The 27,415-nt window shown below is 42.5% G+C and overlaps 1 protein-coding gene across 1 annotated transcript; it reads right to left on the reverse strand.

Moving 5' to 3' along the window:
- Window positions 1-25,423, reverse strand: LOC108942575 (uncharacterized). The gene is made up of 8 exons (XM_018765998.2): window positions 25,127-25,423; window positions 15,031-15,827; window positions 8,644-8,805; window positions 3,519-3,687; window positions 2,634-2,761; window positions 2,177-2,286; window positions 935-1,041; window positions 1-801 (listed from the first exon to the last, which is right to left on the reverse strand). Exons 1-7 carry the CDS (start codon window positions 25,203-25,205, stop codon window positions 945-947), a joined length of 1,542 nt encoding a protein of 513 aa, XP_018621514.2. The 5' UTR covers window positions 25,206-25,423; the 3' UTR covers window positions 1-801; window positions 935-944.
- Between the last annotated feature and the right edge of the window lie 1,992 nt (window positions 25,424-27,415).

A 27,415-nucleotide genomic window follows, 5' to 3' on the forward strand; every position in this document is an offset into this window, starting at 1 on the left:
TTATGTTAATGCTCTGTCAGAGGTGGTGAGATGAGATGTCCGACAGGCACCCTTTTATTATACTTTAGAGTTAGTCTTTATGAAAAATGAGGCAACATAAACATCAAATGTGTCAGAACTGCAGGACTGGACTACATCAGAAGCACACATGTCTAACCAAAAACAGGTGGGGGTATCGCGATGCCAGTCAGAAACTGTTAGCCAAAGAAATTTCTGATATTTGGACCATATGATGGACGGACTTGGAAGGAGTGATTTCACTTATACACTTGGTTATATGGCTTTGTCTATTTAAGGTACTGTAATACACTTTTAAATAAGTAAAGTTAATGGCTCAGAAGAAGAAAAGTTACTTGTCTATGGCTCTTTCTTTGGTGCAGCAAATAGCAAAATGTGGTCTTAATGAAAGAAATACATTTCATTTCATATTTCATATGAAGGTACGGAGTATTGTAGGCCTCTGTACAGGATTCCAGAGTGTTTCTGAAATACTTGCAGTCTATATTAAACACCGGTGTAACAGATGAATTATTTCTACTGTGTACAAAAACTATAAATGTATTTTGTTCAGAAATTTGGAACAAACCAAAATCTCCATGTTGACCCAAAACAATAAATCCATTAGTTTACATGTTCTTTCTTTAACAACTTTCTTCCTTGTCATGTTTGGCTCTGCGTTAACCAACTTTAGCTGTTTTCTCCTCATCTTCCCTTTCCTCACATTTAGGTCCACTTTCTGTGCACACTGGCTTTATCTCCTCCTCCAGGACCTTCCCTGTCACGACGCGGGACATCTTCTGACTGTGTGAATCAAAACAAATTAGTCGGTACAAGTCAGTACAATTGCACACACTCTGCTGCATGAAGAAGTGATGCTCGCCATCTGTAATAAGTTGATATTGTAAAATTAAATTGTGGTTTTCTTAGAGCTTACCTGTTTGACACTACTGCTGCCAGAGGAAATCCAATTTGGTTTGATGGCCCAGCGCAATCATTGAATTCCTGTCTCTCCTGGGAAGCTCCACCGGTCCCAGGTCAGGCCTGTGGGGGACCATAAACAGCGCCCTGAGAATTATAACTGATATTCCCAAGAATGCTGCATTACTGAACTCTATCAGTCAGAATGCTGTCATGTGACCTGCATTTGTGTAGGTATTGCTGACTTGGAAGTTTTGTCAGCAGTAGTCTTTGGACCAAAATTGAAGCTACATTCCTGACCAGGAGCCATCCTGCGGCCAAGTCAACCTGGGTTGTAAAGCATTCTGTAAGGCCTCTCCCGAGTTCTGCCAGACGGATAGATTACAGCATGACACCCACCCGCTCACCAAGTGTTCCCTCCATGGCTTCCCCAACGAGTCCCCCCCGCCAGGTTTTCTCCATGATGCACATTCCCGGATAGCATGCTCATCTCACACCTTCTACATAACTGCCATATCTTTGCTGCCTGTGCTGCAAAACATTGAGTACTCTCAGAGCGCTCCCACAGCATTCCTAGCACCTGAAACTACACTCCCCTTTCTTGGTCCGGGTAAGGACACCACATCCACTGTAGCTAAGAAACAGCCATCTCTTTCACGAGAGCTCAGGGCCATGCGTGAAAGAGATGGCTGTTTCAATCCTTCATACCAATTAACTTGCTATCCTGCCGTCGCACAGTGGATCGGCTGTGTCTACTATTTCCACACCGAGATGCCAGCCTGCGCAGTGCCCACAAAACTTTGTCAGTAATTTACAAAGTTGAAATCTCACTCCTCTTCTTAATTCTTCTTTGGTCTTGAATTACCCTTCTTGATGTGGAATTGTTGGAAAATTCTAGCACAGCAGATGGGGGGGGGGGTTTATTGTTGTGGTTTGTGGTAAGACCACATTGTGCTTTGCTTTTTTCCATTGTTTGTTCCAATCAGTCATGTGCTCATTTCTGCCCAGCAGAAGTCTGGAACACCTGGCCACTGGAGAGGATCAGCTCGGGGAACTATTACTTCCCTTTGAGATGACCAACTATTGAAAGGTCACTGTTTGTTCCACATTAAACAACTCTTTCCCCTCCACAAACCTGAAAATATACTTGCCCCTGCTGAATATTATTATGCAAAACTGATCTGATCTACAGAAGGAAAGTTTCCATTTAATTTTTTTTTTCTTCTGCTCTCAATATGGTAGAAGAACTGGGGCCTACCGGTATAGTTGTGGGCATGAGCTCTTCAGTGAGCAGGAGCTCTGGTTCCTCAACCTAGTCTTCTTCACCAACTCTTTCATTCTGACCCATGGGTGCTGAATTTCACTCAGCTGGAGGAACAGGGGGATCAGTATTACATAGTAAATTTACATAATCATTGTTGAGATCTCTGTAACATTTAATTTTCATTGTGGGTGGGGGTGGTTCAGGGGACCAGCAGTATGAACACTTTAAATGTACTCTGCCATCATTGAAGATCTAAACAAGGTGTAAATTACAGCATATTGACAGATTTGTGGTGATCGCCTACTGTAAAAATCCATGAAATACATGTATTCACTGTGCTATTAATTGTTTTGTCCGAACACGATCAAAACTCCTCACCAACAGTGAAATGTTTCATTTTTGATGTCGAAGTAATTGTTGTTAGAAATGAGCTGAGATGATGTTTACTCACCCGCCTGTAGGTAGCAGAGAATCCTTCACTGCTCTCACATAGGTACCTGGACTCCCCTTCTGTGTAGCTCCTCCTGTTCAGTGCCTTCCTCCTCAAGGATACTAGTGGGTACCATCTACTTTCGCCCTCTGTATACAGGGAAAAAACCATCTTTTTTGGCTACAGGGCATCAACACACACTAGAAACACATGCCTGTTCTCGTGCATCTCTCCATATTCAGCAACATCTAATACAACATGTGGTTTGATAGGAATCAGTAGTTCAGAAAGGCCTCTGCCTCTGGGCAGACTGTGCCCTCCGGACTCCAGCTTCCTCCTGGCCGGACTTCCGCGCTCACACCTTCGGTGAGCAGGATTCCAGGAATTTCTCAATTATTGAAGTAATATATTAAGCCCCCCAGAGACTTGTTCATCATTTGCTTTGAAAAAAAACACCTGGAAAATCTCAAGCAGTGACCATGGGCAAGTGGAGGTGTGCGATCCGGAATGTAAGACAGAGGTGCAATCTCTTGCTATTCAGGAGATATTCCCATCTATACACACACACACACACACACACACACACACACACACACACACACACACACACATACTCTGCTCATTTTATAAGCACAAATTTCGTTTGCAATGGCAGAGGAGATTCACAGTATGTGGTAACACCACTCCTGTATAATAGCTCCTGACTTTCACTTTATAAGGAATCGGTGAGGGAAAAAAATTCTGTACTGTGATGTTCTTGCATGAAAAATCATGATGTATCTTATTTTTTTTCCACTGTTCAACATATTATCAGAGCAGTAAAGAACTTTGCCCAGTAAAGAATTTTGGGCAATTCAGCGAAACAAAAAGTGGGGGTTCTTTTGGGTAGGATTTGTGCCCACTGACCTGTTGCGGCTGCCTTTCCAGTCTGCTGTGTGACTTCTGGGATTGTGGACAAGTCGGACAGGGCACTGTTGGAAGCTGTCAAGCTGCTGAAATCACTCCTGGAGTGCAGTTTTGTCTCCTGGAAAGTCAGGCTGGCAGCACCACAGCAGCACTGCTGGAGGAAGAACTCCTAGCAACAGAGACAGGTGGATAAGCCACAAGACTAGTGATGTGCTCCCGTTCTAGACAACCGAATAAATGTGGAAGTTTTTATCAAGGAAAATATGAATATGTTTGCCAATATCAGCATCAGACACAAGTGATGCCCTACAGCCCTTGGAGAAAGGGTACAAGTAGCAATAGCTGTGGTTATCCAGGCATTACAGAAAGTATCTGGATGGCCTTCCTTCTGCTGTGCTGAGGGATGGGCTCCAGCTGCATACAGACCCTGTCCCCCAACTGGAACATCTGCTTAACATTAGTGGGGCTGTGGAAGGGCTCTCACTCAAAAGTACTGTTTGGCAGGACCTGCTGAAGTGGTGGCCAAGGTATGCTTCAGAGAAAGAATTACTGAGGTTCATCGAAAATGAAATAGGATCCCTAGTCTTATATATTAATGAGTTTCAGGAGTCAAAATATAATTGCCAGAAATGAAGGACCCTTAAGTTTGAAGACCACAAAAGAGAGTGTAGGCTGGATAATATTGTAACAACCTGCTTTACCCTGAGTTTGGTGTTTAGGTGCCGATTTAGGTGTTCAACCGCTACAGCAACTTACGGGGAAAAATATGGGGTAACTGTGGTTGCGAGTGGGAGAGGGGAAAAAAAGCCTGGTGTTGCTAAGCAGGCTAGAAAGGCTAGCTTGAGGTGCAGGTCCTTGAGGACATGGGGTCCTTAGACAGAGACCATTATTTCTCTCTGCGTTTGTGTTCTAATAAAACATCCAACATGAATGCTGCCTGTGCGTCCTTCTTTGCTGCACGTCACATTGGTGTTAGAGGTGAGATGAGGCAGGACAATGAGAAGCTGGATTCGGGAGGTGTGGCACACCGAAGATGAAGAAAGGGAAAATGGCACGAGGAGAGAAGCCAGTGGGACAAGAGAACGGCAACCGGCGAAAGAAGTGCCTGTGATGGTTGGGGTCGAGACAGAGGAGATGTTGCGGAGTACGGGTGTCCAGGGGGACCCTGAGGAAGCGTGCACTCTGGTGAAGATGGCGGAGAAGAACTGTGAGGTGCTGCTGAAGAGGGGTGAGCAGGATGAGTGGGGTCTCCCTGTGTCCAGGGTAAACGCAGCAAGTGGAGGCAGTGAACGGCCGCCTAGCGCAGATCCTGGGGAAAGTTGCTCCATGGAAGGTAACACCTTCCCGAAAAGGTTGGACGACGTGCTGGATGATGCGGAACAGCATACCTTGACGACAGACAGGCAGGGATATGTAGCCGAGGTGAGTGAATATTCAAATATAAATTAGCTCATGGCAACGATATCTCCCAGATGGGAGAAAGCGCCCAGCCTGCCTGAAGCCCCAAGAAGCTTTCTAAGGAAAGAGCAGCATAGCGGAGCAAATGCCGCGAAAGCAGGAGTGCTGCACAAACAGAGGCAGCCGGTTTCACAAGTGCAGCAGCGGACTCGGCATGTGGCAAGGCGCCAAGCAGGGCAGCTTGCCCACGTCCTTTGCCGAAAGGTGGCCGAGCGACGAGAGGTGCAGCGAGACAGCCAAGGGTGCAAGAGGGATGTTCATCCCCGACGACGGAGCTGAAACAGTGCAGAGCAGCTGTGGAGAGTCAACCCGACAGTCCAACGGAAGCCGGTCAGCTGTGGGGAGCACAAGGTAGTCAGCGAAAACCACGTGGGTGCCACTAAGCCTGGTACGTGCCACGCGCTGTGCTGGGACTGAGGCCGGGCGGACAAGGGACGAGGATAGCGGCCTCGGCTCCCAAGTGCGCCGCCATAGCGGGCTCTTAGAGTTGTCCCTGCCCCGGTGGCCAGCACTGAGCGTCCAGGACCTGCACTCCTGACCGGAGGCACATCTGAGATAGCGCCGGACTGTGAGACATTTCTGGGCAGGTAGCAGCGGGGACGCTGCCATTTATTTTTGAAGGGGGGCAATGTAATAACCCGCGTTACTGAGAGTTTGGGCAGGAAATGGATCTATTGTAAATTGTTGCATTCTGGGTAAAATGTGATTTAGGTGTTCAACCACTAGGGTGACTTACGGGGAATATTATGGGGTAACTGTGGTTGCAAGTGGGAGAGAAGAAAGTCTGGGATTACTAAGTAGGTGGGGGAGGCTGGTTTGAGGTATAGCTCCTTGAGGAAAGATGGTTTTTAGAGTGAGAACATTATTTCCCTGTGTGCTGGTGCTCTAGTAAAATGTTTGAAAGGAATGCTGCTTGTGCATCCTTCTTTGCCTCATCCCAATCTAGAATGCTGTATACCACAGTATGGTTCAGGTTCAAAATTCAGGACTGAGATATTAGTTACAAGACAGTAATTGGGTGCTAATGTCTTGTGCTTTAAAGCACAATATGAAGGTTTGCATGCTTTCTACCAGAGTTCACTACATCACTTTCACACCAATAGGGTTTGTGTTTTTCATGTTGGTGGTACAGATGTGGTTGGATGCAGTGATGGGAATTAGCCAAAAGTGTGTTTTTTCCTGTCTCATTGTTATAAGGAGGCAGGAGCCATATGAGTCATTGATCATGAGTCACTTCCAAAGCAGGAACCACATTCTGAACCCTTTTAACATTCCAAAGGAAGCTTTGAATTGTGGAGTTCAGACTGCGCAGTGAAGTAATTTCCGATCTATGCAAAGCTTCCTTTCCTCCTTGCTGATAAGGTTACTTTGCATCTAAAACCATTACAGGATTACAGAATGAAACTTTGGGATAAATTTTACATAATCACTGGGTCTTTGGATTACTTCAGAAATAAATCAACCTATTTAGACTGGTTACTTGCTAATACAACCTTATCCTTTCTTTTGTTTTTCTTAAAAATCCGTCAATCTTGCTGAAATGATAACACTATTGTCCTTGGGATAGGATCCAAATGATTCTAAGAGAAAAGATGAGAACCTTGGCTAAGTCAGCCAGCCAAGCAGAGTGATGTTAGCCCTCCCATCCTCCTATCAGATGTCATCATATGTCTAGTGCATTAGAACAATAAAAATGTCATAGAAGCACAGAAAAGCCAAGGAACAATGCCTATTAGAGGGTCCAGGAATTCCAGGTTGTAACCAAGGTGTATCATATGGCTATCTTGTTCCCACCAGACCCAACTAGGAGAACCAGATCCCTGGTGTCCCTCTGTGGGATATTATCCTGCGGGGCAGTTGTCTTGGGGTACCTTGAATCACCAGCCAGGTGGGGCCATTACTCACAGCTAGGCTGGAAAAAGGTCACCATACCACAAAAACAGTTGGCTGCAACTTGTTTTTCTCTAAATGCTGTTTCAGTTTTTAGAAATGAAAGATGCCATGCTACAGCCTCAGAAGTTATTCATTTAGATAAATCATTTTTAACAATCATGTAGAACAGAGACCAATCAGACTTAGGAGGCCCCTCAAAGCAAAGATGCAGGATGCTCTATGTGGTCTGGAAGTGCCTATTGTCTTGCGGGCAACTTTTTATAGCAACCTTGGGGAATATGGCAGGTGAGATGAAAGAGCTGACAGATGGGATGCCAGAGGGAGGAAGGTCCTGTCCGTGGTCTCCAACACGTACCAGTACAGTCCATGAAACCCTGATTTTAGAAGTATAGTTTGAGGATCTTTCAAAAACAAACTGACAGCAAAGTGAAATTATCATCCTTGTGGCCCTGGTTATGACTGTGAGGCAGATTACACAGTTGAGATTTGGCACCAGCTCCTCCACACTCTATCTTCACTCATTCTTTGTACCCATTATGTTTGAAAAATTAAAACCCTTCAAGCTAAGTTTCTTTGATCTGCAGTTTTGCTGCGCTTGTGAAATACGAGAAGGCATAGAATAATGACACGCGTCTCTGTTTATTTCCTGGTCATATTTCTCTTAGCTTGAGGCAAACTATAGCCAAAGAAAAGTAGGTCAAATGCTCATCCTCAGGGCCCCTTTGCGAGAATCCTCTTCTGTCTCGGCCTTAATCTTTCAGTTCACCCCTCATTCTCTCCCTCTCCCCTTTTCTATCCTTCTCCCTCACTTTTTCCTCTTTTTTTGACCTCCCTCCATCTCTGCCTTTGAAGATTTTAAGTGCGCTGTCCCACTGTTCCCGCCTGCTGTTTCACTACGAGGCTGTTCTGGTTTGCAGGATGTGCTAACAGTGTTGATTCTGAGCAGTGCTGTGAGAGACCCAAGTGTGTCGGCCTTCTCCGCGCTAAAAGGAATGGGAGTACCCCGCAACGCACACAAACACAAATGACACAAGAAGGAGACAGGGGCAGCGGCTGAGTGGGAGGGTCCAGTCTGCGAGGGGTAATGTCAGTTATGAGCGGCCAGCTGAAATGCTTGTTTATTTTCATAGTGCCTTTTTGTTTTTGCCCACAAAATCCCCATGGAAACACAGCGCAAACAAAGGTCCAGGAGGGGAAAGTGTGGTTAACATGTATTGTGGTCCAACATTTCTACAGAAATTCAACACTTTAGTTAAACACCTGCAGGCTGTTTTGGGTCACTATTGTAGTAGTTTGAAGTGTTTGAAAGAGCTCTCATAATATACTCCTAGCAGACAGTCAAGCCCAGAAAATGTCCCAGTTAAGTTTTAAAATAACAGTTGATGTTTTCTTTCTCACTGGCCTCAGCAAGATAACACTGAAACGTAAAGTCATCCATCCAGACCTTAAGAACGCATTAAAAGAAAGGGAAGGTAGACAACCCTAAAATGGAATGTCATTTCTTATACTGCAGCCAAAAAGTATATTGTTCAAACAAGAGGAACAGAATCCAGATTAGAGGTCGTTTTCAACCAAGTCTGTAATACAGCAGTCAGACAGTAGAGAGGGTTCTGCTGCTTTTTTGTACACAATAGGTCTCAAAAACATTTCTCCCTGTGCTCAGAGCATGCTTTGTAGCTCCTCATGCTTACAAGCATTAATGGGCCAAGTTGGACTTTCATTGAAAGTGTGACTGACTTCTGGCTGACAGTAACATTGATAACAGTTGATGTACCTCCTTGGTGTTCTTGGTCCTGTTTTCCTTCTGAAGGCTGCTGAGCTGCCTCTGGAGCCTTAGGTTGTGTTCCTGCAGTTGCCCAATCTTCTCAATGAGCTGGCAGATGTGTTCCAGGTAGCCCAGGCTGGGACCCAGGGGATTGATCTTTGCTCTGTGCACCTGAGGTACAAATAATTAATGTGTTAAATGGTTATCTGAGACAATCAGAGTGAACTCAAGGGCTGGTCATTACAAGTTGTAGTGGCCAGTGGGTTAACAGAGGATTTTGGTGCTTTTATTTATAAAGATGTGGCAACCATTGGTGCCTGTTGGCTCACTGTTACTTAGGAAACCTCCTAATTCAAGGCTACGTCTATGTTACCATATAATGACAATATACAAATACAGTTTTCTCACAGCCAAATTTCTCTTCAATGGAGGATGTCATAAATCTGCGAGCCTTCCTCACCACACTGCTGAATCCATTTTTCATCCTTAAAAATGATGGGGTGCATCACTTCTCAAACTCACCCTAGAACACAGGTAGGAATTTGGAACAGGAATTTTGAGACTAGCTTTTCTGAGATTTGGCAAGTTCATACTTTTTAAGTGTATCGAATAAGTAGGCTCAGTTGCTGTGCAACTAAAAAGGGGCTGTCCTGTGACAGTGGCATTTCTTGAATAAATCTCATGGTCTGCAGTGGCTCACAATGGAAAAATAAGACAACACTCAGTTATGTTCCTAGTTAAGAGCATGAAGAGAGCAAGCTTTTATTTATTTGCTTAGTTGACAATGCTAGCAAGAAGGCGCAGATGTTCACAATTTATAAAAGAACAAGGAAATTTTGAAAAAATATATATTTATACAATAACTGCATTCCAGAAAGTTCTTCAACAAAAGCAGGAAGTGAGCTCAGGGCCCATTTTCCCCTGGAGCCTTTTCCGCGGTACTGCCATTGAAAGCCATCCGGATCACGGAACAGGGAACACAGCTAATGGAAGTTTGAGTCCAACAATGGGAACCTGAGAACTGAGATCACTCCCTTTGATGAAGCATGGGAATTTAACACTGGCCATGTTGGGAAAATTATGTCTCCATGCAGACATGTAAAACATTGCACGGGTTTGACTTCACTCCTGCCATGAAAGTGGCAGCCACTTATCATCACTGAACTACTGTTTCTGCGGTGTGCTTATTCTTCCACTGCTGATTATTTCCACTCCAAAAAAACTGTCTTCCGTTCAGCCTTACCCATCACTTTGAAAAGTAAATAAAAAGAAGCAAAGGAATGCAACTCATGCAATAGTTTGCTACCTTTGAGATCTCCGGCGTCAAAGACAAGAAAATGAGAAAACAAATTTGTGTCCCTTTATAGAGAGGTCAAGGCCTATATTATTTAAAAGGAACATGCTGTGCCTTATGGCACCTTCAAGATTTAATACATTCTGAGGTTCATATAAAAACAACAGTTAAATAGCAACCGGCTGTTGGACTATTTTGCTTTTTCTATTTGTGGTTGATTTCTATCATATTAATTTGTTTAGGGTTAGTTAGTGAGTTTTCTTGACTGACCAAAGGGAGGTGTTAGCAAGGTTGACTTTGGGTCCAAAAGGGCCAGGTTGGGATCCCAGTTCCTGCTGTAGTACCCTTGACCAAGGTACCTACCCTGAATCGATATAGTAAAAATTACACTGCTGTTTAAATGAGTAAATCGCTCAAGAGTAAAATGTCAGCTAAATGAGCAAAATGTAGTGTAAACGAATCAAGGAGAAATTGAAGCTTTATTCTCCAGCGGCTGGGGTGAGTTTGAATGAACTCATTGACCAGGGTTAACATCATTAGTAGTTTAAAGACAGCTCCATGTGTAGCTGTCTTTAAACTACAGCTTGCAGTGCAGAGTCTGACCCATGAAAGTTAAAGTAACCTACTCTGTGGGATTCCACTAAATGGGTTTTGTGTGTATCAGGTGGTGCTGGCTGCTGGCTACAGGTACGCTGGATTGATTCATTCTAAGTTCCTTTAGGTTTAGAATCCCATTTAATTTGACTTCCTGTCTTATAATGTTCACCTGAAACTTTCAGCAATAGAGATAAGAAATCACTGTTGTAAACATGGTCTTCCACAGACTGGAACTCCATTGACCCACATCATGGAAAGGTAGTTTACTCAGAAATGTGCTAGTCAGCTGATATCTTTAGGGTTATCCCTGAGGTGGCACGTACTTGTTGGTAAAGCACGGGAACCCAGGCCATTAAGGAACATTTCCTGGATGGATGTGGGGTCTGGGAGATCTTATCATGCCTCCAGCTCTATAGGTCCCCAGTGACAGGAAGGGTGGATTGTGGCTCGTAGTGGGGGCTGGGGGCAGAAACGCCCCACTCCCTTCCTCCTTACTTCCTTTGCTGCTCACAGGAGAGGAGATTGTGTTTACACATAGTAATTGCTGACGTTCAGTTGACTCACTGTACCCCTCACCAGCTTGCCATCCAGCTGTCAGCACCTGCATGTCCATGTGGGTGTATTAGGACTTGAAATCCAGGATATTCCTAATCAAAATCTCGAACCTCTCACACAGAGCATGTTTGATATTTTTTAGTTTATATAGCTTCTCAAATACCAAGTTGCATATATTCATCACTTTCTTCTCTAACAATACTATATTTCAATACTTGCAGTGTGTATAAATAATTTTCAAAGTTTTACTGTGAACCGGGTGCAGATACTAACAAAAATAAAAAAATATTTATGTGCATAGATACGCTACAAGGTCAAATATAGCAGGTTTAAGTCTTCGTCCAGCCTTGATGTTGTACATTTCGGCTGTGTCTGCTGAACTGGAATAGTTTCCCAAACATGACCATACCCCAAAGGAATGAGAGGCCAGATGTGAGGCAAATGGAGAGATACACCAGCATGCTTACCATTAATTCCTACCAGTCATATGTGTCACTGTTGAAATTTGCTGTTTATACACATTGATTGTCAGTGAGAGAAACAAGATCTGCTGCTCATTGCTGATCTACGGTAGTCTCTTCAATGGGTGAGTTGAAAAAAGGGCTGAAATTTTTGTTTTGTCAACAAGTGCAACTCAATAAGCCCCAATAGCTTATTTCTTCATGGAATTCCACGTTTGATTGTTTTAATGCAATAAGCTGTAACATCTGCAAGAGGTTAGAAACATTGTGGCTGTGTCTTACTATGTCTCCAGTTCTAGCCATACATCTATACATTCTCTACCCTTGGCCTCTCCATTGATGGATTGTTTGTCTACTAAAGTGTTTATTGTGCCTTTCCACTAACTGTGAATCTACCTCACAGCTCATGCTTCACTGTGCCAGTTGTGTTCTTTTTCTACTCAGTCAATCTGTTCACCATGATTTGTTGAAAATACTGCTGTTCAAATTTATGCAGATTGTATGTTGTGGTTTCTACTGCTCCGTAACCGATCTTATGGTTATTTACTGCATCTAAACATGACTGACATTTTTGTTTTGCAGCGGATTTCAAGCCTGGAAAAGTGCATCTGTTCAGAAATACCAAAATAACTATGATTTTATAAATATCACCTATAGAGTATATAAAACTGGCAATAAGACAGAGTTGGAATTCTGTTTTCAGTTTGGGACACTATTTGAATCAGTGCAGTTTTACCAGTTCCACATATAGACCTCAGTTTTTAACTTGTCTAAATGCCCTGAACATGTGAAAGTATTTCCCCAAACTGAAAATTGTGTTATATATGTGTGTTTATGTGGTACAAATGAGAAATTTGTGAAAAATCTGTGATCTGGCTGTGGGGGACAAAAATTTTTCCCCAAATTTCATTCCTTACTGCCATAATTCTTTCACTATATATTTATAGATACGTATTGGCATAGAATATGCATTTCACTTTATCATTTAGAAAGAAAGGGGTAAAAGCTTCAGGAGCATGTGTACAGGTAGTCTGCATTATGACATATTTCATGCATGTTATATTCTCATGTGTCTGATATGTCAGTTTTTCCATGTTGTCTCACTGAATCTATGGCTTGAATATTGTCTTTTTATAATTAATTAGGGAATGTGTTTTAAATCCAATATCAATATGGGTCTTTAATAGCAAACCAGATTGTTTTCATTTACTTATACCCCTTTGCATTACATTTACATTTATTCATTTCTATAAAAGCTTTACATGAGCCTGTAATTTTACATGGGGAACGTTCTTAATTTTTCCCACAGAACATACCTTGATACGTTTTGAGATAACAACAGGACCAAAGTTTTGTGTTCATCCTCATTCATAATCCATATACCAATCAGATTAGAGAAAGCCTTTGAACTGGCCATGTTTGAAGATGGCAGAAGTGGTGCAGCCTGCCAATGGTCCATTCTCCTGACTACAGAAGTCTGGGAACAGCCTTATTAGCTGTGGTGACAAGTGGTGATAAGGTCCGAAAGCACCGCCCAGCTTGCCTGTCAGCGCTGTGCGCTACGAGGAGGTACGGCACAGGGCCCCAAAACACTGCTGCTCCTGCCACCCCCCAAATAGCAAGGCCCATCAAAGACCCTTTATCTGGGTAAATATGTGAGTCATTTGAGCAATCCAACACCTGGATCCTTCTATATCAGCTACAGTGCAGCAAGACCTTCGACAGCAGAGTTGCTGAATTCATTTACCAGATATCCAGTACAGGTGAACAAGTGCTGCAGAGCATACTGTTATAGGAAAATTAAGCACTGTCAGTGGCAAGTCCTGCATTCTGAAGCTGGCAGTAAGTTCTCAAACCATTCTGCTATTTTTTTTTGCATTAATGGTTATGATTATTACAATATGGACACTGATGCTGCAAGTCACCTCTAATAAAAAACCAGGGTTATCAGGTGTGTCGTTCTGGTCTGTCAACCAGCGGGGGCAGCCTGCAGTGGTTTCAGTGTGTTCGCGTTTAAAGGTCTTTGTAATGTTGTGTATCTATGTCACATGCACTTTCCTGACAGCAACAGCAGTCAGTCTAGACAGGAGCGCGGTCTGAACCATGAATGAAGATACAGACAGCACATGGGAAAGTGCTGTCAACCTCAATGAGCATACACGTATCCTGTTAAGAGACTGTGTGATGAAAGAATAAACAGCCCCCATTGAGACTAATATTATTTAGGTTTTGCGGAGTATCAATTTACATGTGAAGAGCTGCTCTGCCATGAAAGGCGGCAGTGAGACTGCGGTGCATTAAACTCAGACATCAAACAGGTCTATTGCGCTTGGCATTGCACACAGCTGTCAGGTGCACCCTGTATATTTGCTGGGATCACAGGAACAATCCCTTCTGAGACATGAATGAAAGTGGCCATCTTTTCTTATGAAGTCTTCTCCTTTTCGCTCCTTGTCAGTGCAACAGATACTCTGTTTTGACATCATGAGGGAAACCCTGAATCTCTAAATTTCTGACATTTATGTGCTACTCCATTTAATCTCTGGCTTTTTACTTATGCCCTATAAATGCTATACTGTATGCAGTATGCACATACTTCCAGCAATGTGTCTAATGTGATAAAGGCATGGATTCACTGAATTACGCAATTTATACTTTAAATATAACTGTGTGGAGTTTGCATGTTCTCCCCGCGTCTGTGTGGGTTTCCTTCAGGTGCTCTGGTTTCCACCCACAGTCCAAAGACATGCTGTTCGGGTTCTCCATAGTGTGTGAGTGACAGAGAGAGTGTGTTCCGCTGACGTATGGACGAGTGACCCATTGTAAGTATAGTGTATCTAGCAGTGTAAATCATCGCAATGAATAAGGTGTGCGGGCTGATAACACTACATAGTATCCATTGTAAGTCGCTTTGGAGAAAAGCATCTGCTAAGTGAATAAATGTAAATGTAAATATATTTGTTATTAGAATAAACAAAGTTTCATCTACAATCAGAGAGCAGTTATTTCTTGCTGTACAATAGCGCACATCTAAATTCAGAAATTAGCCACTGAAGAAGGGCTGTTAAAACAAGGTAATTAAATATAATGACAGGGAGTAAATGCAGGCCTGTTGTACACCACCCAAAAGGGCTTTCCTACAGGACCTATCTGTTTGGAAGAAATGTAAACCAGCCCCACTGACTAAACATACTTCACTGTTAATAAATAGGCAGATGCGCTTTTTCATGTCGTGTCATGTCATGTCATGTCAAACATCATTTCCAAAACTCAATAAACACTCCTGCATGCTGAGGTAATAGGGTAAAATTTTGAGAAATTTAAAAAACAAAAAGTTTCACTTTAATCAGCATATCACATCCAGTCACTGGTATTGGTGGTTTCATTCTGACAATTAACACTCACTGAGAATCCATTATTGCATATGATCTTTTACAATAACAGAAATGGCAAGACCAAACTTAATAAAAAACAGTGTGACGATCTTACCTCACTCAATCTGCAGCATTCCTCCATGTACTCATCAAGACTGTCACTTGTTGTACTCTTCCTCAGGGGCTGTGGCTGGAGATCTGCCTCTGTCATGTTGAGAGCCTCAGTGGAGTTACAGTTCCTTATTGTTGTGCTCTGCTCAGCCAGCTCCTCTGTGGCTACTTTCATCACTATAGAGTTCTCACAGTCCTCAGAGGTGTCCTCCAAGAGCCCATCCTGAGGTCCTTTCATCGTCATGTTCTCCTCCATCGGGGAAATGTGCACCTGCATAACCTCCAAGTTTGTCTTGGTCTCAAGGGTGCCAAAGTCATTACCCTCCTCTTTTGTTACTGGGTGAAGTGGTGTTTTCGTCTCCTCAGTTGCAGGACACTTTTCAGTCTGAAGGATAGGACCTGGGGCTGCAACATCGGTGCCCAGGTCCTGGGAATCACGGGATGGTGCCCGGCTGTGAACGACAAAGCTCTGCTCTGAGCCTGTGGGGGTGGATGGGGAGTCTGCTCCACTGGGCATCTCCACTCCAGAGTCCTCAGACTCAAACTTGTACAGCCTGGGCAGCTGAGGGTCCGAGAAGACAGACAGATAGTCAGGTTTTGGGTCGGATGGTGCTTGTTCAGAAGGGCAAAGGTTTGGATCCCCATCTGAAACTTGGCCAGGTTCGGACAGATCCTGCTCTGAGACTGATATAGATATGGTTGAGACAGAATCCTCAGCACCACAGAGTCTCCCATGAAAGTTGTCAAAGAGCTTCATCTTGGTGAGGACCACTTCACTGTCCAGCACCATGTCCCCTTTCCCTGGATGGAAACAAAGAAAAGAAACTTCATTTGTAAATGGATAGCATAACACAGACACAGGAATCAACAATCGCTGGGCCTTGTCCAGCATACACGTTACTATGGTAATTGGCTTTCTATATTCCTATTGGTTATTTGTCTTTCTAGCACCTTTGGCTAAATTCCTTGCCCTTTCATTTTAAGCATTCGGTGAAATGAAAAAGATTAAAAAATTCTTGAACTAAAGCCAATGTTTGAGGGTTCTACTAGGAAAAAAAGAACATCTGCAAGTGTGCCTGCTCATGAGTTGAAATCAGTGAAACAATGATTCAAACTTTTCTCATGGATATAAGAGACCCGTGTTGCTTATTCATGTACACTGATATTAAGCTAATTTCCTTTCTCCTGAAATGTACTGGGGAAGGGGAAGTTTCTCAGAAAACCAAATGTTTTTATATTTTGTCACATTTTCTGCTCATAGGCTCTGAATCCTGTGAATACTTTTTTGCTCTTTCAGCATGAATAGAACATACTTCCTGCTACAAAGACAACAAGATGAATATGAAGGGGGAAATACAGATAATGTTGAAGCATAAAGACAAGGTTTATACAGTCCAGCCTTCTTTGCCCTGGGGACATACAAAATAGTTGGACACGCACTGCCACTGTCCTACCTCTGACAGCTGGGCTTTGAACCTAGATCTAGGGGAGGGTCATTATTGGGCTCGCTCAGTTGTGAGAGCTCCACTTTCTCACCGAATGAAATGTGATACTTCTGAGTGGCAATCAGTTTATTTATTTAATTTTTATCCGTGTCTTCCAGGAAGACTGTTCTGACAGGATGCTGAATTACAGTAAGCATGACTAGTCTCTATTTACATATGAGAGAAAACATTTAACAGACTGTTTCATAGCAAAAATGAAGTTTACCAACACACACATTGACTGAAGCCACTGGACCGGGGGGGGGGGGGGGGGGGGGGGAGTGTGTGTGTCACGGTGAGCTGGAGCCTAACCTAGCAGCACAGGGTGTGAGGCAATGCACCCAGGGTGGGACACCAGTCCACCAGAAGGCACTCCAAGTGGGACTTGAATCCCAGACCCACCAGAGAGCAGGCACAGGTCAAACGCACTGTGCCACTGAACTCCCCCCGTCAACACTTTTACTTTAAACCAGTTTTGATATCCACTTGTCCAGGTCAGGGATGGGGTAGATTGGAGTCTGTTTGAACAGGATTCATGCCTATACTCAAACAGGTTGTGCCCTGTGAGACAACAGCACTACCCACTGTGTCACCATGCTGTCCAACCTTTTATCCTATACCAGACTTTTTTTAAACTCTTCATAATAGTTTGTCCTTCAGCTTAGGACTTCAATAACTGAGCTAAGTTTTGTCCATGGAGGTCACCTGCAGCTGTGATTGTGACTCATGATGCAAACCATAGTGAAATCACAGAAATAGACAATTTTGTTTGATTTAATTTCACAAAAGGGTAAGGACTTAATGAGGTGCAGATAGTGCTTAGGAAATCAATATTTTCAAGTCTGGTGATATTAGGCAGTTAAAAAACACACAAAAACATTTTTCTCCAAAGCAGCTTACAATTTTAAGATACACACACCTATTTATAGAGCTGGGCAGTTTTACAGGAGCACTTTAGGGTTAATACCTTTCTGAAGCATGCTATAGATAAGATTCAAACTGGCAACCTTCAGATGCAAAGGCAGCAGTACTAACCACTATGCCATCAGCTGCCCCATGTATGGTATATATATGATCCCTTTCATCTCCATGTTGACGAACTGTATGCAGTTCATTAGGATATCTGAATGTTGCAGAATTGTTTGGCTTAAATATCACATGTGAAGTAACTGTTGCTGATTAAGAGGAAGAGCAATTACTGCGATAGCTCATCGAAAGCTCACTGGCAGGAAACTGCATGATGTGGGGAATCAAATTTTGTAATTGGTTTTTTCCAGAGGTGATGATTCTTCAAAGCTGATGAGCAGGAGGAGTCTGTGATAAATTCTCCAAAAGGATTTTCTGGCAGCATGGAAAATGAATCTTGTCAAAGCAAGTCCAGGTCCTGTTGATGGTCCATGGGAAAGACCACAAAGAGCATTCCAGCATTATCGTTTCACGTCTTTGTGAACCTTTAAACAGGATCTTACTGTAAAGGTTGTGCATGCTGTTTTCATCGGGGTCTGACAAGTGTTTATTGTTGTTTTTCCAATACAACCCCGAAGTCATGATAAAAGCACATAGATATAATGCTGTTACTGCTTGTAGCAGCTATTGAATTTAAATCAGAGTTCCTGTTCAGAAAGGATTTGCAAAACACGATATGACCACTTCACTCTTTCTGTCTCCAGCTACACTTTGAGGAAAGCTGAACCGATTGTTTAGGTTTCAACATGTTGATGGCGTCAGCCAAAATGGAGGCGCACCCATGCTTCTCCTGGGAAAACCCAATTGTGATAGCTGTGTTTTTGGAATGGTCAGCTGTTCTGCAAAAACACTGATTGCATTTCAGTCTTGTTATATCACTCAAGCCTTCAGCGTGACCAAGTTCATTCTCATTTAAAACAGTAGGTAGTGTGAATAGTTCTCCTTTCTTTAGTGAAAATCCTGGACTTTTAAGTGAGAATGTACAAAACTTGTTTTACTGAATTAAAATCTTTTGAGATTAATTAATGTGCATTTTATAATTTAACTGTCTCTGTTATCCTTCATTTGCATTAGTATTTACAGTGAATGTTTATCATAGAATTTCACTATAAGAAATAGACAATAGTTAATCACAGAATGCCTTTTTAATTTTTGGAATTCGGGAATTTAGTGATTATGAAAACAATTTTCTAGTTAGCAAGACATTATATCTTAAAAACTTTGGCTTAGAAAGGCAATGTGGAAATAAACAAAACAGTATATAATATTTTATTACTAACAATTCAATCACTGGTGTCCTGTGTGGATATTCATGGCTGAAGATTATGTCTCAAGAACCTTTTTTTCTTTTTTTTTCTTTGCCTTTTTTTCTGAAACTCAAAAGGTCCATCAATTTTTTAACTTTTCCACTTGTCTCAGTCTTTCAAAGGTTTTCTTTGGCATTGGTTGACATACTGCATGTGTAAATGTACAGTATTTTCTTAATTATGCAATTTTGAACTCAGAATTTTAAGCCAGTTCAGGTTCTGTCTTTTGGATTCCTGGAGTTAGAGGTCAAAAATGAAAAAATCATAGGTAAATAGTATGAACCATGCCAACAGTGCTTAAAGTCAATTTAATTAGATTAAATGATTAAGGTCATGTATTTTTATGCTAAAATGATTTTAAAGCATCTACCTAACAGTGAACATCAGTACAGTAATAGGCTACTGTCAGTACTGCTCATGTCAATGATGTCCAATCGCAACAACAACAACAACAACAACACCCTTTTTGGGTGCAGAGTCATGGGCTTCTGCTTAAACCAACTTGCGAACGTCAGTGCTTCATAATTTAAGCCTTTTGCAGGCACAAGGTCTTCCTAAGCTTCCCTGAGGCAGTTAACACCCAGGAGGACACAAAGAGCTGCCAATGACTCATGATAAAGTCAACTCTATCGTGTTAATCCCTAAATTGGCTTTATCAAGATAATCTATGCTCAGACAAATGCTATCAGATAACTATTGTGTGTTCTGTGGAGTTTCATACTACAACAAAAGACGTAAATAGGAACTGAAAAGATTTTGTTGAATTTTCTCAACTCATAATGAAGTTTGACAATCTAATGCTCTCAGTCAGTACTGGATGTGGGAATAAGGGTCAAGATGTTGCCTTTGGTAGTAATTTTTAAAAATAAATCCCAAGCTAAGAGCACAATCTTAGAGTTCATGTTGATTTTTTCAAATTATTTAATGACAGACTTCGTGTGTTTGTACAAGATGTGTTTTGCACACTGGAGAACTGCTGATGGCTAGCATTTTTGCTGCAACTCGAGAGGAAAATGCAATCAAAAGTCAAATCCTTTTGGACTTTCAATTAGCATCCCAAGGCCAGGCTGCTGGTTCACGAAGATCAAACAACCCTGCGGCCAACTCCTGGTAGGCTGGAATGCCAGCAATGCAATGTGGCAGGGGCCAAGAGTGGGCACACATTGGGGGTATGTATGAAAAATACAAACAGAAAAAATAGGTCAAGGGCCACATTGCCAGGATATGAGCCTACCTGTCAGCACCCCCACACCCCTCTAAATAAGGATGAGATTTTCTACCTATGAGACTATCTAACAGAAAGGCCACAACATGGAAATTAAATCTAATGTGTTGCAAAGCAGCCTATAGTCAATTGAATAAGCATCTGGAAAATTAAATTTGTTTAGTCTTACAGTTTCCCTTTAATTTTACTAATTTATGAGTGTCTGTCTGTGTTCTCTTTTACTTTCTGTCTGTACAGTCATATTGTGTTCACCACATGATGTACCACTCAACAAAAGAAAGCATTTACACACACATTTTCAGAACCACTTGTCCCATACGGGGTCGCAGGGAACCGGAGCCTACCAGGCAACACAGGGCGTAAGGCCGGAGGGGGAGGGGACACACCCAGGACGGGACGCCAGTCCGCTGCAAGGCACCCTCAGCGGGACTTGAACCCCAGACCCACTGGAGAGCAGGACTCGGTCCAACCCACTGCGCCACCGCACCCCCCTTAAAAAAAAAAGCATTTAATTTAGGCAAATATCAAAAATTATATGCAGAAAAAAAAAAGTTAGAGTGAGGAAGTTATAAAACATTCTCGAAAGTGATGTTCAAATGGGAAATTGATTTAGAAGTAGTAAAATGGGTGAAGTTCAATATCAAAATATAAATTATATTTCAAAGCTTTCAATTCAAATAAGGTATGGTACATCCCTAAATCACTTATAACAGTCACAGAGGAGTGTCACTGAGAATTCCTAAACTAATTCATATTTTGTAAATTACTTGAGTTAACTGCGAATTACTATTTGCAATGACTACATACAAGTGGAATGAATCTCCTTGCACAAGAATGTGGAATTTAATAAGGCAAAGGAAATGAATGTGAACAGTCTGTGCTCTGCACTCAGGGAATACAGTCTAATGAAACACATCTTGACTGTATTGTAACGATTAAATGGAACAGTTTTGTCCTTTGTTTTTTTGATCTATGAGTCCTAAAATATGCTGTTTTTCTCTTTTTACATTTGTTGCCCCATTCCACTTAGTAGGGTGGAAAGTGTTCTGAAGAAAAGTCTGCGCTTTTTTTTTTTTTTTTTTTTCTTATGTATTCAGGTACGTGAGTTTGTGTTTCTCTATGCTTGGATTTAAAATGGCTGTTGCCTGTTGGGGAGCACACAAAGCAGATGTTTACTGCATTGAGCTGAACAGACACAAAGTCCCCCATAATTAAACCTGGGCAGGGTTTTCTCATATTCCCAACTGAGTCACGGTCTTCTCCATGCAATTAGAAAAGCAACCCGACTCTGTTTTCAAAACCAGTAGTCAAGGATCCCTTGGGATTTTCCAACACATTAACTTTTACGGGTGGAAAGAATGTTTCTATTGTAACGTTACTGATATTAAAAAAACTGGTGTGACGTCTCTTTATAAATTGAGACCGCATGCTACAAGATGGCAAATATGACAACAGTGCCTGAGCTCTCCCAGCAGATGGACAGTTGTGTTTTGTCCTACAGTGATCTCGGTATTCCACTATCTTTCCACTGTCATTAAACAGTCCACATGCACTACTGTATCACCTGCTGCGAAAGCCAGCAACAGGAGAGAGTGAGGAACTAGTAATACTAGTAGTAGTAGAGTTTTGTCTAATAAAAGAATAGACAAGGTAATTTTCAAGGCCATTTTCCAAAAAAGAATTTGGTCTCTGTGTGCGTCACAGTTCCTTAAATGAACTACAGTCCCATAGCTCTGTACTAAACGAAAAAGTAAGTTTGCATACCCTCAGGTATCTCTATTTATTTGTTTCTTGCTCTGTTTTTTCTTCCGGAACCTTGAGTGTGGAGGTCACCGAGAAGCTTGACCAGGCCACTGCTATTTTTATGGCCAGGGAACATGTGGGTTTTCCTCCTTGGGTGGTCAAATAATGTTAGATTATATGGGTGTCCATTATGTCACTGTAATATTGTACCACATATGATTATGGCTCTTTCAAATATACCCCAGAGGTACCTTCAAGAAATGAAAGAAATTTTAGGCAAAACTTTGTATGCCAATATTTCCAGTGACTTTCAATGGAGCAATGCTGGCATGTGTAGCAGACCAACGGAAGCATAAATAGAGCTTTGTAGTGTGAGAGCAGTGAGAGGAGGCAGTTCCATAATCACTGTTTATTTCTGCATTCAGATGTGAATCATACCAACAACGGAAATTTTACATAAATGAAGTGGGCTTAGTGTAGCTGGGGAAAGACTGCTCAGTGGAGGCACGTGGTTACAGAAAACGAAACAACAGGCTCAAATAAAAGTGAAGTCAAACCAAGCAAATGTAGGGGAAATAGATGTATCTAATGTTTTTTTCTTTAGAAAAACACAAAACATCACAAGTCACAAGACACTATAGGGCAAAAGACAAAATGTGTAAATCACATGCAGTCTAAGAATCCATCTCCTTACATGGATATATTTTTAAGATGCCACCCACTGATGGGCTGTGACACTTCTTAATATGCTTTCTGTTTCACTCTTCTGACTGGTACAGGAGAAAGTGAATCTCATTTTGGTGTCTTCCAGCGTTCATCACTGGTCCGTGACGTCCACCCGAGATTTCTCTGGTGCACTCTATCAGCCTGGGGGGCCTCCCCTTCATTATCTATCACAACAGGATAAGGCAAGAATGTCCAGGAACGGTAACCCTACTCAAGTCTTCACTGAGCTGTTTTCCTGAGACAGCTCAGTTGCCTTCTCCAGGGCTGCATAGCTGTAGACTGGGTACAGTTGGTTACAGAGGTAGTCTCCATTTATACTTTGTACTGTTTCACTTTTATCTTTTTAGAGTCATTACATTTATTTTTTTTAGCAAACGCTTTTCTCCAAGTCAGTGACAATGTTAAGAAGGTACTTACAATCACTTGCCCATTTATACAGCTGGGTAATTTTTTTTTAACTAGAAAAATTTTAGGGTAAGTACCTTACTCAAGGGTCCTACAGCTGGAGGTGAGGCACAAACCTGCAACCTTTGGGACCAAAGGGAAGGTCTCAAACCCCTAGGCTACCAGCAGTCCATTGGTTTCATTAGTTCTGTGTTTCTTTTTTCCAAATTTTGTCAATCTCTCTGATATGTTTATTCCCTAAGCTCCCTTTCCCTTAATTTTTTAAAGATGTAGTTGTTTGAAATACTTCACATTTGTGCTAAGGTGTCAAAACCCCAGCAAAACATTGACTGGCTCTTGAAAAAGACTATACTTTTTATAAGCCACCTTTTTTCTGTTCCAAAATAATGTGTCGGTTGAGAAACAGAGGGGTTCAGAGCCCGTCAGAAGTCACACATAACACCTTTTGAATGAGGTGCTGGTACAGAGTGACCCCAGGCAAGGCACCTGGACAGGAGATTCAATTACATCCCACTTAAAGGTGTGCGTGAGACTTTTCATCCTGAGAATCACAATGATTTACAGCACAGTGTTTTTTTTTTCCCTTTCCGAAAAGTGCATTCAAATTCTTTCTTGCCTGGGTCACAAGTGTGTCATACATAGATAAGAGGAATGAGCTCTTCCAGCATGTTTCAGGTAGCAAGGGATCATTTGTATTCCGTTCTGCATGTTTTCATTAATGAGTCAGAGCAACGAATGTTGAAATAAGGATACTTTGCTTGACAGGATGTCATAATGTAATCTTCCAAGCATTTCATTTACCTTTTTCTGAGACCTAAGTTTCAGATTACACAATCTCAGCGCACATATGGTTTTGCTGTTTCTGGCACAGACTCTGGAGCACAAGCATTGCTGGCACTGGGGTGGGTTCTGTTGACAGGTAAATTACAACGGCGACACGTCTCTTGCTGCTGGCTGTCGGGTCGCTCACCTATGTTTGGGAGGTGACTGCGTTCAGGTGTGTGTGCTCACAAATGCATACAAAAGGCTACATTGTTCATCTCTCTCACTTCAGGTGGTTCACAATGTCATTGTGCCATGAAGAGGATTAGGTTCTTTCTCAAACGTAACAAATTGGGGGTGGGTTAGTCTGTTTACAAGGGCAAACAGACAGTCAGAGGCAAGTTGTTCACCAAAAGAGCGGCAAAAGTATACTGTACATAGACTAAGACCGCAATCCGCTCTGGAGTTAACTGGTGGAATGCATAAGAACCAACAACAGTGCGATCATCAGCAAGTGGGCACAGCATTGTCCAGGATGACCCATTGACCCCACTGGGGTTAGACACAAACAACCCTCACTTCCTATCACCTGTGGGGTCCCATAGATATACATTGAGGCCAGCAGTCCCTATCTCCATCCAAAATATATTTGACCTTTTAATTTCCCATTTCTCTGTAATTAAGGGTATCGCTGTCGTTATCATTGGGTGAATAACAACCTGAAGTCACTTTTATCATTTAAATGCTCTTTCAATATTTGCGTCATTTAAAAAGTTCAAAATTATATTTACTACATTTTAACATAAATAAACTTATATCGGTGTGTTTTACTGGGCTCTCAATGATTGCGTCTTTCTCTGTTCTACCCATGAATATTTTATCGTATAAATCTTGTTGCGGCTGTTCGAAAGTAATTACTGAAACAGCAATTTTCTCAGTAGTCTAACACCCACAACACAACATTTCAGTACAGTGCAGAAAGCAGACAAATTCAAATTACTTGCCGTCCATTAATAAAACAAAATGTTTTGAATGCAAAGGCAAACCCTAAAGTTATATTTAAGGTCAAATTGAGGACTCAACAAATGTTTTTCTGACCTAATAACCATGGGTGCATTTACATTAGACCACTGCAAGACTCCCTCACCCCTACAATTGCTGGAAATGGCACTACTTCATGGCTTCCTCCCTCCTCTCCCCAGGAATGCTTGCTTGAAGAAAGCAGCAATCTGTTTCCAGACACACACCTACTCGCTGAGATAATGAGCTGACACACAAATCTTAACGTGCGTAAAAAGGCTCGCTGAGGTTAACGGCATGGCACATCCTGCTCCTAAAACACTAAACTGCCACTTGTGAAGTCCACGAGATTCACAAGCACAACCTGCTCCGATGGCTGAACCAGCAACAAGTATGTAAAGAGGTGAGGCAGTTGGCTGTCAGGCATACAAATCTAACAAAGAAAGAATGGTCGGAGCGTACCTTTCTTCCAGGGGACAAGGATGGCCAGGGACTTGTGCCACCTGAACACCATGCTGCCTCGTCGCCTCTTCTGACTCATGGTTATAATCCGTTACCTGTTTGTCCTCAGCACCTCTCCTTGGTGCCCATCCTGGCTCTGCGCTTCACGGCCGATCAAAGCCACCTTGGGCTGCGGTCACTCCTCTGCCAGCATGGTGTCCAGCGGGTGGTGTGGCTGCTGTGAGTGCAGTTTCTGAAGTTGAGGACACCCCACCTTACGGCTCTGTTCCCTGTCGGCGCTCTATGTGCACACTCCTCTGTCTGAGAGGAGACTGAGGGCTGGATTCTGGAGCACTGCACTATCACACAGCTGGGTGGAGTGGCAGCCCAGCAGTTGGGGGGGGGGGGTGGGTTGGGGTGGGATAGGGCAGTGTAATTCTTTCCCATTACTCTGAGAGCGGTCTGCAGAGGGAATGGGGAGATGGATGTGTAAAGGGGAGTATTGGGGGTGGTAATGTGTTGCTTCCAGACATTTAGCAAAGCACAATTCTTGCTGTTTTTGCCTCAGCTATTCATCTGCCCAAACCAGCTCATCTAAATTAACCAGAAGTCTCAGCATGGAATTTTTACTTGTCTTTGGGAGATTGTTTTATGCAGTTTTTTTTTTTTTTTTTTTGACTTGTAAGTGACTTTCTGGATACTTCAGCAGTAAAAACTGTCAAGTGAAACGCCAAGATATATATCTAAGAAATACGGATGACTTGTTGACTATTTGCCACGACGTAGAACAAACAACGAGTCTTAGAATTTGTGGATCATTGTTCTAGGTCCAATAAAAACCCAGTGTAAATTTTATGTTTATTTTGAACTATATGAGATTCTGTTTATTGAGGAAAAAGTTAATTTGAAATGTTAAATATTCACGTACTTTCATGCGATTTTAAAATTGTTTGGTTTGTGTAAGTAAGGTTTCTCCCAGCTGATCTTTTTTTTTTTAATACAAGCCTTTGTTTTCTTCCCCTCTGCTGGAATTTGAGGCACCCACACATGTTCTGTGGTCACAATTCTAAGGCCTATCCTTCAAATCCCTCTCACTCTCTCTCTTCCTGGGAGGGTGGGAGGAACAACTAATTGTTTATTGTGCACTTTTTCCATGAAAATGCTCCTTCCTCCACCACAGCAGCGCCTGCCAGATTATTGGCTTAAAAATCAGGCCAAGGGATAATCAGACAAAGGAGCAAATTCTATATTTAAAAATTCCTTGGGAAAAAAATGAGATGGACACAGACACTGAGTAGACAACTATGGAGCTCTGCTCAGGAAGTAGATTTTGGAAAGCAACAGGTGGGGTGGTGTGGGGTAAATTAGATAAACAAACTGTAATAATAACCTTGCTGTAGAGTTCCCAGCAGGGAGATGGAAAAAGGATGTAGGCTGAGGAACTGTAAGAGGGAAAGACACAGATCTGTCCAGCTCTGTTCCATCTATATGAGCACTGTTTCATATCACACATCGGAAAAGACAGACTACCCAAGCGTTCACAGTCTGAAACCTGATTATAAATCAGACCACGGGACTGTGACTTCATTTCCCTGTGCCGCAGAACTTTTCACCTCATGATTAACTCATCTGTTCCCAGTTATTTAACAAACTGATGAACCAAGCATTACATTTATTTATTTAACAGATAGTGTTCTCCTAGGGGGTGCAGTGGCGCAGTGGCGCAGTGGGTTGGACTGGGTCCTGCTCTCCGGTGGGCCTGGGGTTCGAGTCCTGCTTGGGGTGCCTTGCGATGGACTGGCGTCCTGTCCTGGGTGTGTCCCCTCCCCCTCTGGCCTTACGCCTCGTGTTGCCGGGTAGGCTCTGGTTCCCCGCAACCCCGTATGAGACAAGCGGTTCTGAAAATGTGTGTGTGTGTGTGTGTGTGTGTGTGTGTGTGTGTGTGTGTGTGTGTGTGTGTGTGTGTGTGTGTTCGTTCTCCAAAGGAACTTCCAATGAACTCTATGTCAGCCCACTCACCTTGGTGAACAAGGTGTGTGGGCTGATGACACTACATTGAATCCATTGTAAGTCGCTTTGGAGAAAAGTGTGTGCTAAATAAGTAAATATACTACTTATAATGGGTCACTCATCCATACATCAGTAGATGACACTCTCTGTCACTCACATGCTACAGGGGAATCTGAACAGCTTGTTTTCAGACTGCAGGAGGAAACCCACAGACAAAGGAAGAACATATGAAGTCCACATATGGAATGGGGATTGAACCCACAACCTCTTGCACCATGAAAGCACTGTAAGAGAGCAGCC

This window comes from Scleropages formosus, chromosome 8 (assembly GCF_900964775.1).
Source record: "Scleropages formosus chromosome 8, fSclFor1.1, whole genome shotgun sequence".
Lineage (NCBI taxonomy): Eukaryota > Metazoa > Chordata > Actinopteri > Osteoglossiformes > Osteoglossidae > Scleropages > Scleropages formosus.